Source organism: Mytilus edulis, chromosome 12, assembly GCF_963676685.1.
Source record: "Mytilus edulis chromosome 12, xbMytEdul2.2, whole genome shotgun sequence".
Taxonomy (NCBI): domain Eukaryota; kingdom Metazoa; phylum Mollusca; class Bivalvia; order Mytilida; family Mytilidae; genus Mytilus; species Mytilus edulis.
The window spans coordinates 48,127,042-48,141,490 of NC_092355.1; the positions used below are offsets into that span (position 1 = coordinate 48,127,042).

Below are 14,449 nucleotides of genomic sequence, written 5' to 3' on the forward strand. Positions count from 1 at the left end.
GACAACTCTCCACAAAAAGACCAAATGACACAGAAATTAACAATAACAGAACATCGTACGGCCTTCAACAATGAGCAAAGGCCCTACCACTTAGTCAGATATAAAAGGCCCCGAAATGATAAGCTGACAATTTCTTTATTATGATTCACACTTTCTACAGTGCATTTCAATTGTAAATTTATTGAACTTTTTTATACCAAATTTCTAGTGTTTTTTTTGGTTGTAGAATGTCGCAAATAACGGTGACATCAACTAGAGATGCTGTTGCAGAAACTGACTGCTTATTAAAGGATGTTTGCCTCTTCATTTTTTTGAAATTTTTTTCCAAGATTTTCGGATTCCTCTGGTGTTATCCATGTATTTCCATTAAAAAAAAAATGCCCACTAACCCCTACTTTTCTTTTCATAATTTTATTACATAAAGTTCAAAAGGTCATATCTCAAAATCTTGTAAAATCCTTGTTATTTTTTAACAGTTTAGAAATAAAAAAGATGCCAATTTTAAATGTATGAAAAATCTAGAGAGAATTATTTCCCTCCAAATTTTCTATGACTTATGTCTCGAAAAGAAGCACACAGACCCTCCACTTTTTCTGCTTTTATTGTTTCTTTATTAATATACTATTAATTCATAAAAGTCTTTTAAAAGGCTTATTATTTTTAAACAGTGTAGAGGACATCCTTAAGCATAAAATTAAAATGACGCGACAAAAAACATTTCATTTTGTTATCATTTTCCCCCTTGGTTTTAGTTGTTAAAAAATGAAATCTATCTGCGACCTTTAAAGTATGTTTATTTATTACTAAAAATCTCTTTGTTACATCTAAAATATGTAACTAATAGGGAGAAAAAACAAAACAAAAACAGAAAGGTGATTGCCTTAAATTTTCCAAAATGTTCCAAAATGATGCTAATGCTAGCCTATATATATAGTAACCATTCTGTATTTTTGATACAGATAGCTATATTTAAACACAATTTTACTTTTCTTTTTTACCTTTGAGATTTTTCTATTGAATTGACTTTGATCGTATTGGAGTGATGTAAGCTAGTATGACATGTGTTAATGAAGCAACTTATCATTACAACAAAATACAATTAATTACACTACTCCTTTTTATATAATTCAAGTTTTAAGTTTTCATTTCGATTTTGGGGATTTGATTATAAAAGGTTACGACTGAACAGGAGTGTTTCCCCCTAAAAAATAAAATTATAGTCATCCAATGTGAGTACTGTATATGATCATAGTAAAATTATTTCATGGTATTCATAAGAGTTTTATCATCCAGCTTTAAAACAAACTCTCCGTAAACTAAAAACATACTTTATTTTAATTCTATTCCAATCTATTATATATTGTCATTGAAATCGACAACTTGGTTATAATAATGATTATGGTAATAAAAATTTAAAAAAAATGTTGCTTTTATTTAGATGTTGAGTATATCTGATAAATTATTCAAATTAAATGTGCGAGTACCTACGCTGGTATTAAAGAGATAATCGTAACTGAAATTACGAGTATCCCAATATGGCAACGGCTATTTTCAAAGCGCTTAGACAATTCAAGTGCACTGTTACGACTCAAATATGATGTAATGGTATAGATAAACCTTGCAGCTGAGTAACTGTTGACAAAAACATGCTACATTTAAGAAAAATGAGTGTAAAGATTTTACCTATATCAACCGTCTCCACATTGGGATAATCGTAATTTCAGTTACGATTATCTCTTTAATACCAGTGACACAGGACATGTACTGATGTAGTAAGAACCTCGATTTTGTTTCATGTATAATAGGTAAATTAGGGAATGAACCCGGACAATTTAATTTTTGAATAGACCGTGCACTTCATCAGTTGGTACAAGTTTTAATAATCTTTTATGGTCTGTCTAAAGATTATACTTCAATCGTCTTCCGTATACGTGTGTATATTTTAAGCATGAGTTTCGTAAACCTGTAAATCAAAAAAAGATTAAATATTCATTTGAATTGAATAATCTGAAAGTTTAAAAAGAACTTCCTTATAAATATTTTTAGAACAACTCTTATACATTGTGAAAAATTATTGTGTTATCGGGGTAAATATTGTAATTCAAATCATCATTAACTGATTTTGTTTGCATAAGAAAAAAACGGTGCATATTTCGTTAACTATAAAAACAATTGCGAATTCGTGCGCATATATGATTTGGAAAACCTCACACTTGGTGCTTACATATTCTTTATCATTTGATTTATATTAGAGGGAAAAGGGGGTGGGATTTTTTTTGGGGGGAGGGGTGTGTGGGCTAAGATGAGTTTTGAAAAAGACAGGACATGCAGGAATTTTTAATAAAAAAGAAGGCCGGATGAGCAACTTTGCAAAAATAAGGCAAGATGACAATTCATGTAAAAAAGTAAGTATAAACTAACAACGATAGAAGGCAAGACCAATTAGAGTGGGGGGGGGGGGGGGGGGGGGGGGGGGGGAGGCAGGAAATAGATTACAACTAAAAAAATGCAAAAAATCATATGCTAGTTCTCTAGCAAAAATAAAAATAAGGAATTGGCAATTGGTACAATAATCGGCCAGGGTCAAGTGACGTTCTTTTAAGCAATTATGTGTCACCCTACACCCTTAAACAATTACATTCAAAACTTGCTTCAAGAGCAGTTAGTTCACATTTGAAGTATACCCAGGACAAGAACACTGTTTGAATAGGTATGGTACGTACCGTGCTATATGTTAAATGTACAAAGGAACATAAAATGTGTATAGATTGAGCAGACCGTAAATACTTGTTTTGTTGAGCGAGACGAGAGTTATGGGACGTACCTTACCTGTTTTATGCAATATTGTGAACGCAACTTTTTGAGACCATTTCACAAAACTCTTTTAGTTTTCCACCATGTGAGGGAGACCAAATTTCCAACCATTTTGAATTGACCAATTAATTGCAAGAGTTATGAAGCTTCGACTACTTGATAGGTTGTTGTAACAGTAACACCTTAGTTTAGAACCCATCTCATTTGATACCGTTTTAATGAAAGTTTTCCTAATTTGAAGGATTGTGTTTTTGTGGACAAATACAATACAAATACAAAGTTTTTTATTTTCAATTATGACGCCCAATAATTTGAGCAGTACAATTAAGTTCAATTTCATACAAGTGCTTACATATTGATTACATTGATTATTTAACAATTAAACAAAGTCAAGTCTTTTTCAACCAAATAATTTCTGCAGAAAAGATATATATATATATAGTTTTACAATATAATATAGATGGACAAACTACCGGTGACTAAACTGTATCTAGAATTAATTCTCTCTCCTTGAATAAAGTACACAATAATAAACTTACTTTTTTAATTATAACATTATCCTCAGATGACATTAACCATATTAATTTTGATTTATTTGGGAGGCTTTTAAAGTTTTTGTTAACCTTTATTTAAGTAATCTATATTCAGATCTTTTATTTTCTAAAACAGGACACTGAAGAAGAAAATGAATTTCATCCTCAACTTCAGTGTTACATAATTTACATATTCTATCCTCCACTCGAAGCCCCACATATCTGCCTCTTTCAATTTCTAATTTATGTGCACTGACTCTGAACTTAGTGAGCAGTCGCCTTTCATCCTCATTTAAAATTAATAAGTATTTTTCCATATAAATATTTTCTTTAAATAATCTGTAAGCTCTTAGTTTATTTCCATGCTGTTTATTTTGTCTATCATTGTAAAGTTCAGATTTCCAAATACAAGAATATTTCTGTTTTAATTTCCGGTAAATTAGTGATTTTAAATCCATCTCTGAATTTTTAACAAGTTTAAGATCTATATCAAGATATTTCATAAGAATAGCAATACAACTATACTAACTATTTTTGTTTAAACTATTTAGTGATCTAGAGACATTCAGGGCTTCAGAGAGAAGGATATCATCAGACTTTAATATATATTTGTAATATCTAAACATATTTAAAATTACTTCAAGAAATAAGGGATATCTTCCCATTTCACCCAACACAGCTATATTTGTAGATTTTTTACCTAAACCCAAAGAAAATTTACAGAATTTGACATGAATACTTTCTTGTTTCATGTCCTTGCATAGTTTAAAAAGATTATGTTCATTTTTATTTAGTTTATTTATTACTGAAGATCCCCATAATTCACTCCCATATGACAACACAGGTTTCACAGTATGATCAAATATATGTGAAAGTGTGTTAATTTTAGGTTTATATAAGTTAAAACTTTTTTTATATTTAAATAAAGCTTTCAGTTCCCTTTTATATAAATCATCTTTAGCCTCTGTAAAGCTTCCACTTGCACTCACATAAATTCCTAAATATTTATAGCCCTTTCAATAGGTATATTATTAATATTGAATATTTTTTCATCTAGTTTTCCTGTTTTATTAAATACTACTGATTTAGTTTTTATATTTATTTGGAGTCCCCATTTATCACAGTAATTATATAGTTTATGAATACACCTCTGTAGACCATCAGCTGTTTCTGACATTAATACTGAGTCATCTGCATACAATAGGCAATTAAGCTGTAAGGAATTTAAAATAGCAGGGGTGGTGTTCTCGAAAGTATCCTAAGTTTCGTCCTAAGACACATCTTAGATCAATTTTAGGATGGACTTAGGACCAGTTTAGGACACTCTTAAGTTGTGTCTCGAAGCTATCTCAGACGAATCTTATGTTAGGACGTCCTAAACATATCGTAAGTCGAAATTTTAAATCGTTAAAGAAATTTTTGATAAAAAATTTATTGATGACGAAATTATTTAATAAAATTGATTACGAATTTTATAATAACATGAAAAGAATTAAATGCATAATTACCAATGTAATTATATTAAAAAGGATTGTAATTTAAACTGAAAAAACAATTTGTTTTGAAATGAGAATTACATTTGTAGTGTAATCGTATCGTGAAACACGAAGTTCAAAGTTTAAAATCATTCACAATTTCTTTATATACGAGTTAATAACCGATGATGCATTTCATTTCATGTTCATTTTCACGTAAAATAATGAGCAAAGAGCGAAATCCAAACTATATTATGCTAGAATGAAGATAGGATGATCTTAAGACACCTTATTGGGTGACTTAAAGTTAGGACGAAAAATGAGATATGTCATAAGTTAAGAGAGCTTCGAGAACACGACTTAGGACAAAGACAGGACACGTCCTAATCCTAAGATAGCTTCGAGAACACCACCCCTGGTTTACAGGTCTCATCAAAAGAGTCAAGAATATCATTTATAAAAAAATTTAATAAAGTGGGGCTTAAATTATCCCCTTGTTTGGCTCCTATGTTAGATGTAAAGTTCTCAGTCATAGAATATTTGTCTACCTTTACACAAAGTTCAATATTATTATACATATCTTTTAGAGTGTTATAAAATAAATCACTGACTGATTCCAATATTTCTCAGTTTATAAAAAAGTCCATCATGATTAACAGTATCAAAGACTTTTCGTAGGTCAACAAAGCATGTAAATAATTTTCTATTGCCTTGTTGAGTATACTTTTCTATAAGAGTTCTCAAAACTAAATGATGATCACTGGTGCGCTTGCCTTTACAGAAACCAATTTGTTCCGGTTTAATAATATTTCTACTTGTCAAAAATTTCTCTAAACGAATATTTAAAATTTTCACAAATAACTTGCCTAAACAACTTCCAATCATGGTAATTCCTCTATAATTTGAAGGATCATCTTTTGAACCACTTTTAAATAAAGGAACTATTATATCCTTTTGCCCAAATTTTGGGAAAAGTTCCTGAGTTTAAGATACTATTAAACAATTTTTGAAAACAAGAAACTTAATATATTTGACTGGACTTTAACATTTCATTTAAAATTGAGTCAAAACCACTGGTTTTTTTTATTTTTAAGTGTACTAATCGCCTTTTCTATTTCTGCTTTTGAAATCAAATTATCAAGTTCAGTAAATATTTTTTTCTCTTTCCATGTCTTTTATCTTATCTTTTAAATAATCACTGGATGCATTAGTGTCTTTTTCATTTAAATTTTAAAAATAAGAAAACCAAGCATATTTTTGTAATAATTTTTCTTTATCATCTAAGTTATTTTTTAATTTAGATAATGAATCATCTAACCAATTGGGTTTTTTTCTTTACATTTTGTTTTAACTTGCTTGTTGATTTTTTAGTAGGCTTTTGTTTTAATGATAAATTTGCAGCTTCATAGAATATAGTATTAACATCTTTAATCATGTTATTTATATCAGAATGGTATTCAGTTTTATTAAAATTCAAAATTTTTTGTTGCATACTGCCTGAAGATAATGCTTCCTGAAATAATTCAGTAGAGTTCTCATTCCATTTATAACTTTTAAGAGACATCTGAGTTTGACATTGTATCTCCTTTTATTTTACACTGTATGTTCAATAACACAGAAATTTGACAATGATCAGAGAGATCGCCCAATAAGTTATGGACTTTAAAAAAACATACCTTTGATAATAAATTTTCTGATACAATAAAATAATCTACAACACTACATCCATCTGGAGTATAGCATGTTAATTGGCCAACAGAGTCTCCAGTAGTTCGTCCATTTAAAATTCTAAGACCTGTTTCAATACAGATATCATTTAAATATGTACCCCTAGACGAGATAGTTTGGTCCATACTATAACGTACAGGTACAGTTATATCTGGATCAAAGTTATTAAAAATCTGGTTTACACCATTTCTATTATCCCCCTCAATAAAATCTGGTTGTTTAGTACCTGTTCTAGAATTTAAATCTCCTGCTAAAATTATACTTCAACTTTTTGAATATTTCTCAATATCTGTTTCCAAAAGGTCAAAAATTTCCTCATCTAGAGATTGCGTGTAAGAAGAATTAGAGGGTGGATTATAAATGAAACAAAGATATATATCCTCAGTTGTGCTGAAAAATGTGCTACAAAGTTTTAACCATATGTAATCATTAGTTTTGTGTTCTAAAAATTTTACTCCAGCTTTCAAGTTTGATTTTACAAAAACTGAAATTCCTCCCGATATTTTATTGGACTTGTTGGATTTTGCTCTTGATAAATGGACTGACTTAAACCCATTAATAACTAATGATTCCTCCTGGGTACAATGTGTCTCCAATAAACAAACAATATCCTTTGTTTCTATTTCTCTTAAAAATTTAAAGTCCGGATATTTATTGTACCCTTTACTTTTAAAACCATTTATATTCCAGCAACTGATATGTAATTTCGATTTCTTTGTGAATATACACATTTTTTATACTGACACAATGTTTTTATACTATGTACAAAGAAAATTATATATACCAATGGCTAAAAAGAACAATTACAACTACAATGTATATAACATGTGATAAGAAAGATAACTCTTGTAATCTTATATATATTGACTTGTCTGACTGTACTGATAATCATCAAAGAATTTTTTTATTTTTTTAAAATTTTAAAACTTCTTACACTGTACATCTAAGCTTTTCACTTATTTAAATACTTTTATAGACTATCTATCTAAAAGTTCTTATGAGTTATAACATTTATCATTATATTACCAAACATGCTTAATTTTTAACATTCTTTGGCAAAACTTGTGTTTTTAGTTGAGTGAATTTCCTTTCTAAATTATAACAGTCAATCAGTACAGTCATGACATTAAATATAAAAAAAAAAATATGCAAAACAAATAATAAATAATCAAATTTAAATTCAACATGTGATTCTTTAAACACTGTTTATATATTCATATTTAGTGTGTAGAGTCATGACAATATATCTTGAATATAAAACATAGAAACTGCACCTCTTTGTTCTATTCATGATTGTTCTACCCAGGCCCATTATACATGTAGCTTGAATATTGATTACCAGTATGTCTTGCATTAGTAAATTACCTATTATATCTGTCATGTGTGAATTCCCTATTATATCTATCATGTGTGTCATAGATTGCCTAACAATGTAATTTTAACACACTATTTAGCATGTAAATATAAGAATGTTTAAAATATTTACAAAATGAACGCAATATTTCGCTAGACCAACTAGCTTTATCAATTTAGCTGCTTTGAAAATAAGAAAATCTTGCAGCTCAATGTATATGTTGCACTTGGATTTAGCAACCTTAAAAATACATAATTGGTAGTTGAAGTTAGCAACGTCCATTGGTCAATATTACGGGATAAAAAGGACGATGCTTTGTTTTAAATTATTCTTTATCTTTCCTGTATCTTTTTTCGTCCTTTTCGTTAAGACCATCAGGTTCTAAAGTGTGGAGTTGGTGGATCCAAAAGTTTTCTCTTCTCCTTCTCGCCGTGGTGTCCCACTCGGTGTTGACTTCTATAATTTGGAAAGTAACATTATCAAAAGGATGTTTCGTTGAACGAAGATGTCTTGTGAGAGGACAGTTTTTGTTGGTTTTGTAAGATGAACGATGGTTATTGAGCCGAATATTAAATTTGTCCATTGTTTCTCCCACATACTGAATGCCACAAGTGTCACATGTTAATATATAAATTGAGTTCTCCGTTTTACAGTTGGAATTAGAGTAGATGGTATAATTTTGTTTAGTAACGGAGCTGATGAAAGAACTGCTTGTATTGGCAGCTTTACAACACAAACAATTCCTTCGACCACATTGTTTGTAGCAACCGGGCGATGGATTAGGCTGCTTTGCTAATACAGATGTCACTAATTTGTCACGGATGTTTTTAGGTCTTCTGAAGGCCATGACTGGTGGTGATGAAAATACTTTTTTTTTTTAGATTTAAATCATTTTCTATTATTTTCCAATTCTTCTGAACAATGGATGACACATTTTTAAAATTAGGATGGTAAGTGAGTACAAGGGGTGTTCTGTTAGCTGCTTTATTCTTATCTTTGTACTCAAGAAGTTCTTGGCGACTAGTTTTGTTTGCTCTTTCGAAAGCGCTATCAATGATGTTTTCTGCAAAGTTTCTGCAATGGGATCTATTTTATTCTGCAGAGTTTTTGATATATTTTCGTTTACACTCTTGTTGAGTTTTTCTGTAAAGTCTCTTATCTGATTTATTGTTTTTGTTGACACTTTGTCATAACCTTCTTTCATTATGCTCTTAGTTTCAGATTTTATTTCACTTGAGGTGGTGGAAATTGTGCCTTTAACTTCTTCAATTTTTTTTGAGATTTCACTCATATGCTCCTTGTGATTTCTCTCATTTTGTAAAACTAATTTTAGTTGGACAATCATATCATCTTGATTCTTTTCATGTGTTTTTGTAATAGCGTCCACCACACTGTTTTCTATTCTGTCTAGTATTTCAAGTGTTCTATCATTTTCTGTAGTGTCTGAATGCCTGTTTTTTTTCCCTTTATCATCTCCCTGGCCCTGTATTTGTACGAATGAGCCTTTACACTTTTCTAAAAAAAGATGGTGGGACAGTTGTACATGTTTCACAATTATACCGCCTTGATGTACTAGTTAATAGATAGATTTGATAAACTGGTAGGCGAGTACACTTGTAGTGAGTGCACAGTTGGCATTTACAACATTGTACCATAAAAGCATTTTGATTGTCATTGCACAACTGTGTGCATGCTATTTTGTTGATTTCGAGGGATTCACCTTGTGATTTTATTTCTTTAGGGACAGTATCCTCTGATTGTAATATATCTTGTGTGTGAATGATGCTATCAGTGAGATTATCTTTATCTATCTGGTCTTGGGGTGTAGTTTTTTTTACTACTGCATGTATCATTATTATTTTCGTCATTGGCCTCATTTTCATTGATAGTTGAGACATCAATTGTGTCAACAGAGCATGGTGGGTTTTTACTTTCGTGTTCATAATGTATGGGATATTTTGTTGTCTCAATATCCTCAAAGACGGGAATATTATGACAATTCTGAAATGCACTACCGGCAATAAAGAATGCCACTGCTTGGTCTATCGTGTGAAATCCTTTGAAAACAGCGTGGGGGAATTTCTGTACATTGAGTTCACATTTGCTCCATATCGTGTAGATAGCGGGTCTCACTCCTCTTGCAACACTATAAAAAAGTTTACTGGACATTGCTTATACTTATAATAATATCATTAAGATGTGTTCTTCTTAGCCACTGGTAATTTTGTTTCTCAGGAAAAAAATTGATTAACCGCCATACCGGAAGCGGAAGATATGCCCACATTGTAGAATCAATTTGATCCGACAACTTATTCTGGGGAGTTATGGGACTATTTGTTGGTGTATACGTATTGTGAATGCCCCTCCTCTGAAACCATTTTACAAAAAGCCAAGCCAAGAAATTGTCTCCGTTGAAATTTTGAAGAAAAGATCAAATATATAGAGACAATTACACGGATGATTTATATTGACCATTTTGGTATATATATGACTGTGTTCTAAGCGACAGTACCGTAGGAGATCCATCAGAGTTTTTATCGAGGATTTCTTGACATGCCTTCATTCTTGGTACTTTTGTTTGCCATCATGTGTAGTTGACCATATTTTCCCGCCATTTTCAGTAGATTATTTGTAGGCGGGTTATTAAACTTTGACCCTTTTTTGAAGTATTCCAACGATAGCACCACGTGCACGCAACTAAAGTTGTTTTCACAGAAAGCTGCCAAACGTGATAAGATTTGTGATTATATTAAAAGATTTAATCTATATGAAAATATTCTATTGGAATTGCATGTATTAACTTTGACTCTAACGGCTATGTTGTTGTATTGTAACAGTTTCTACCTTGTGAGCGTAATTCATCTGAGACTTTTGAATCGAAAGCTCCATACTGGACAAGCGTGTTTGCCATTGCATAGTCAGCTATAAAAGGCCCAGAATGACAATGTAAAACAATTCAAAAAAGAAAAAGAACGGCCTTATTTATGTACAAAAAATATGAACGAAAAACAAATATGTAACACATAATCAAAGACAACCACTGAATTACATTTGATTGGAGACTTTCCGTTTTGACTTTTCCTATTTCAGTATTTTTGTGATTTTACTTTTTATTGCACTACAAAAGATATCCTTCATGCAGCCTGGTGTACATATGCATGTCTATAGTTGACTATAAAGTTGTAGAAATATGAGAATCCCTTGGACTTTTCCCGTCCAGCAGTAAAACCCTTGCGTCCGTTTGGCTTTGCGTGATGTAATGATATGTAACCATGTCTGGTCGGAATTGTGAACGTTGAACTAGACCCCTCGTATGGAATATGGACAATACTGTATTCACGTTAAAGAACCATTTGTAACAATTCTGGTAAATGCATTTTGCAGACAACATGTTTAACATCTATTCGGCATGTTATCCTTTTCCATTGGAAATAAAAATGGTATCAGTTCATCCAATTGGACCCATTATCACTGTCTTTTGTCTTATTGTTTTTTTCATAATTGTGTTCATCCTAAATTTGCATGCTATATTTACCAAAGGACGTTGATCAATCAACCAATCAATCAATCAGTTAATTATTCCTCTAATATGCACTTGGTTTTATGCTTATTTTCTCGTGGAAGCTTAAGTTTTCTATATTGTCTACTAATAAAAGATTGTTTGATTAATTTCCTGTTTGTCTTTTCTCTCATCTAAATTGATTACGTTTAGATGTAAATGATTTCTGTAATTATAATCAATTTAAATACTAATGCTACTCCCTTTTAAATATTTTTTGAATCACTCCGAACGAGCCTGGATGATATTTATGAAAATGCAACAAACATTGACCTTCCAATGTAATTTTAAGTCATTTCAACCTTGAAGTTAACTTTCTATATTAATTTAGTTTGGCTTAGCAGACGTTTAATATCGTTTGTATGAAAATCGGTTCATTATAAGTAATTTTTTATTCATCTAAATGTGAAAAGATTTATTCCTTGATTTTGTGAATAACTGTATTTCACTAATTAAATATGAGTTTGAGTTTCATCATAATGAATTGTCAATATGATAGTAACTGTTGAATTATAGTAGTCTAAGATGCTTTTGATGCATTTATTGAAAGTACAAACCTATCATCGCTTGGCGGTATTAATACAGTGACATATTTTGCGCAAAGTATTGTCTTTCACGCAGTTTGTGCTTGTTCCATATTTATTTACTCGACTGACGTCACCTATTACATTATAAGTCGAACAGTTTCTGTCACATCTTAGAGTTGCTTCAAAAATACCATCTCCTGGTTCCGCTTCAATAACTACTCTGTGTTCTATATGCTCTATTTTACGGGACAGTAGTTTAATGGAGGATATTATTGACTTTAAGGTTAATTTTGAACATTTATGTGTGTGATTTTTCAGCAATGTATTTAAATGTTGAATGAAAATGGAGGCTAAATTGTTTCTTGTTGTACTATTATCCGTAGCTGATAAATGATAATTGCACGTGCACCAGTGCGGACGAATTCCAGCATCCTCACATGTCCTCTCACGTGGTATTTCACGAAATAATGACTTTCCATATTTATGTGTTCTTTCGTTTTCAAGGTTTAACAAATGCTGCAAAGTCGAAAACATATCAAAGTGTGTCGTAAGCCGTCTAGAATTTGTTTTTAGATTATTAAAAAAACCAATATATTTTGTCTTGAACCATTGGGGTACATATATAAACATCATGGGAAGCCTCTCTTCCAATTGACCAATAAATGTCATCCTTACTTTCCCAAACCTCATGCCATGATCTCCAAAGAATGCTAGGAATGTATTATTGAGTAGATTATTCTCATATAATTTCTTGAATGTGTTTAATGTCATGTTATCTATATTTCTGAGAGCTTCTAGATAGTTATGAGTCATTATAGAATGAGTTGAAAGTGAAAAATAACGTTTATTTCGTAAGTTGTACGCCAAGTCATATATTCTCTGATGAAGTGTTTCAGATGACGACTTACCATGAAAGCATGTGTCAATCATCCACTTAGAACCTTTCTCATTTGCTACATGAAATGGTCTGTCATCATAATCAGTTGGTTGGCGTTTAAACCCTTTAAGAGCGTAATGGAACGTTCCAGCCCCAGGCCAATCTTCGCCTAAATGAGTTAAATATCCCGACTGTGAATAATTTTGCCAAATGAAGGTGCAATTATCCACTCCATGTTTACTTTTAAGGCATGGTTGATTTTCATAGTAATCACCAGTCAGAAACGGTACCATGTTAACCATTGTATTATCTGCAAGTTTGTTGTATCCCATCATTTCCACTGCTCCTAGAGTTTCTATAAGATATTGTCGAGTCTTTGGTAAATATCGCAAAGAATTAATCCGTGAGGTCGAGTCGATCATTAACAGTAAAATATTTAAACGATCTTTTATTTCAAATTGTCGACTTTGACGCGATAATACATTAGACTTTATACCAATTTTGAATAAAAATTTTTGAGTTTCGTTGTTTTTTGTATCATTAACCTGGTGGTTGCTATAATTGCTTTTTTCGTTTTTTGTATATTTCATAATGAAATGCATATGGTAATTTTCAGCCATGACAGCTCCAGAAAAGTTGTAGCACTTAACTTTTATAAACTCGTCTTTAATTTCAAAAGAACTATTGAATGCTTGACTTTCCTCGCCAAATTTAAAAGAATTTCCTTTCCTATATATGGCTTCCAATCGACAGAAAGATAAACGTTTTGACTGTTTCGTTTGATTCAGAAACAATGTGTTTCCTTTGATATATGTAACAACTTGATGATCGTCGCAACTATAGTGTCTCGAATGTAAATTAAGGAGATGTTTTATACTTTTGTCGAAAGGATCCACATTCGGAATTCTACAGTTTTCAGTATTAACGAGAAATCGAAATGTTCCAGTAGTGCAATTGTAAACAGAATCAGATTCGACTCCAGGACAACATAAATCGTCGCATAATTGAACTGCGATAGCATTGTTTACATTAACATAAACAAGACTGCTGTACGAAAACAACAATATAGCAGACAGACACAGAAATAATACTGTTACGTTTTTTACCATCCACAAGAACGACTCTTTTAATAGCGTGAACATTTTAAACTCAGTGCAAAGTCCTACTGCATTTCATCTCATCTTGTTTGAAACTGATATAACTTTGTGACATATTGTTTTCAATTGATTTTCGGAGTATCTGTACACGACGTAGTTTTAATTATGGGTATCGATCATTTAAAAAAAATCTGACTTACGTATTCAATTATAAATGATGAAAAAATAATAAAAAGTTCGATCTTGTATAGTGCAAATTCATCAATAGCTTTTACTTCATTTTACCAACTGTTCCCAATGCATACTGATTGATGGTCAAATTACTGTTTCACATCAATGATAATTTACTTATTTTCAGTCTCTGAGCACCGCATACTGTATTTTATGAGGTTCGTGTGGCTTATTCTTTAGTTTTCTATGTTGTGTCATGTGTACTTATGTTTGTCTATTTGTCTTTTTCATTTTTAGCCATGGCGTTGTCAGTT

General features: G+C 31.2%; 1 protein-coding gene across 1 annotated transcript; it reads right to left on the bottom strand.

Annotated features, from left to right (window-relative positions):
• Positions 1–8,050: 8,050 nt before the first annotated feature.
• LOC139498649 (uncharacterized) lies at positions 8,051–14,046 on the bottom strand. The gene has a single exon (XM_071287142.1). It carries the CDS (start codon positions 14,007–14,009, stop codon positions 12,024–12,026), a length of 1,986 nt encoding a protein of 661 aa, XP_071143243.1. The 5' UTR covers positions 14,010–14,046; the 3' UTR covers positions 8,051–12,023.
• Positions 14,047–14,449: the final 403 nt, after the last annotated feature.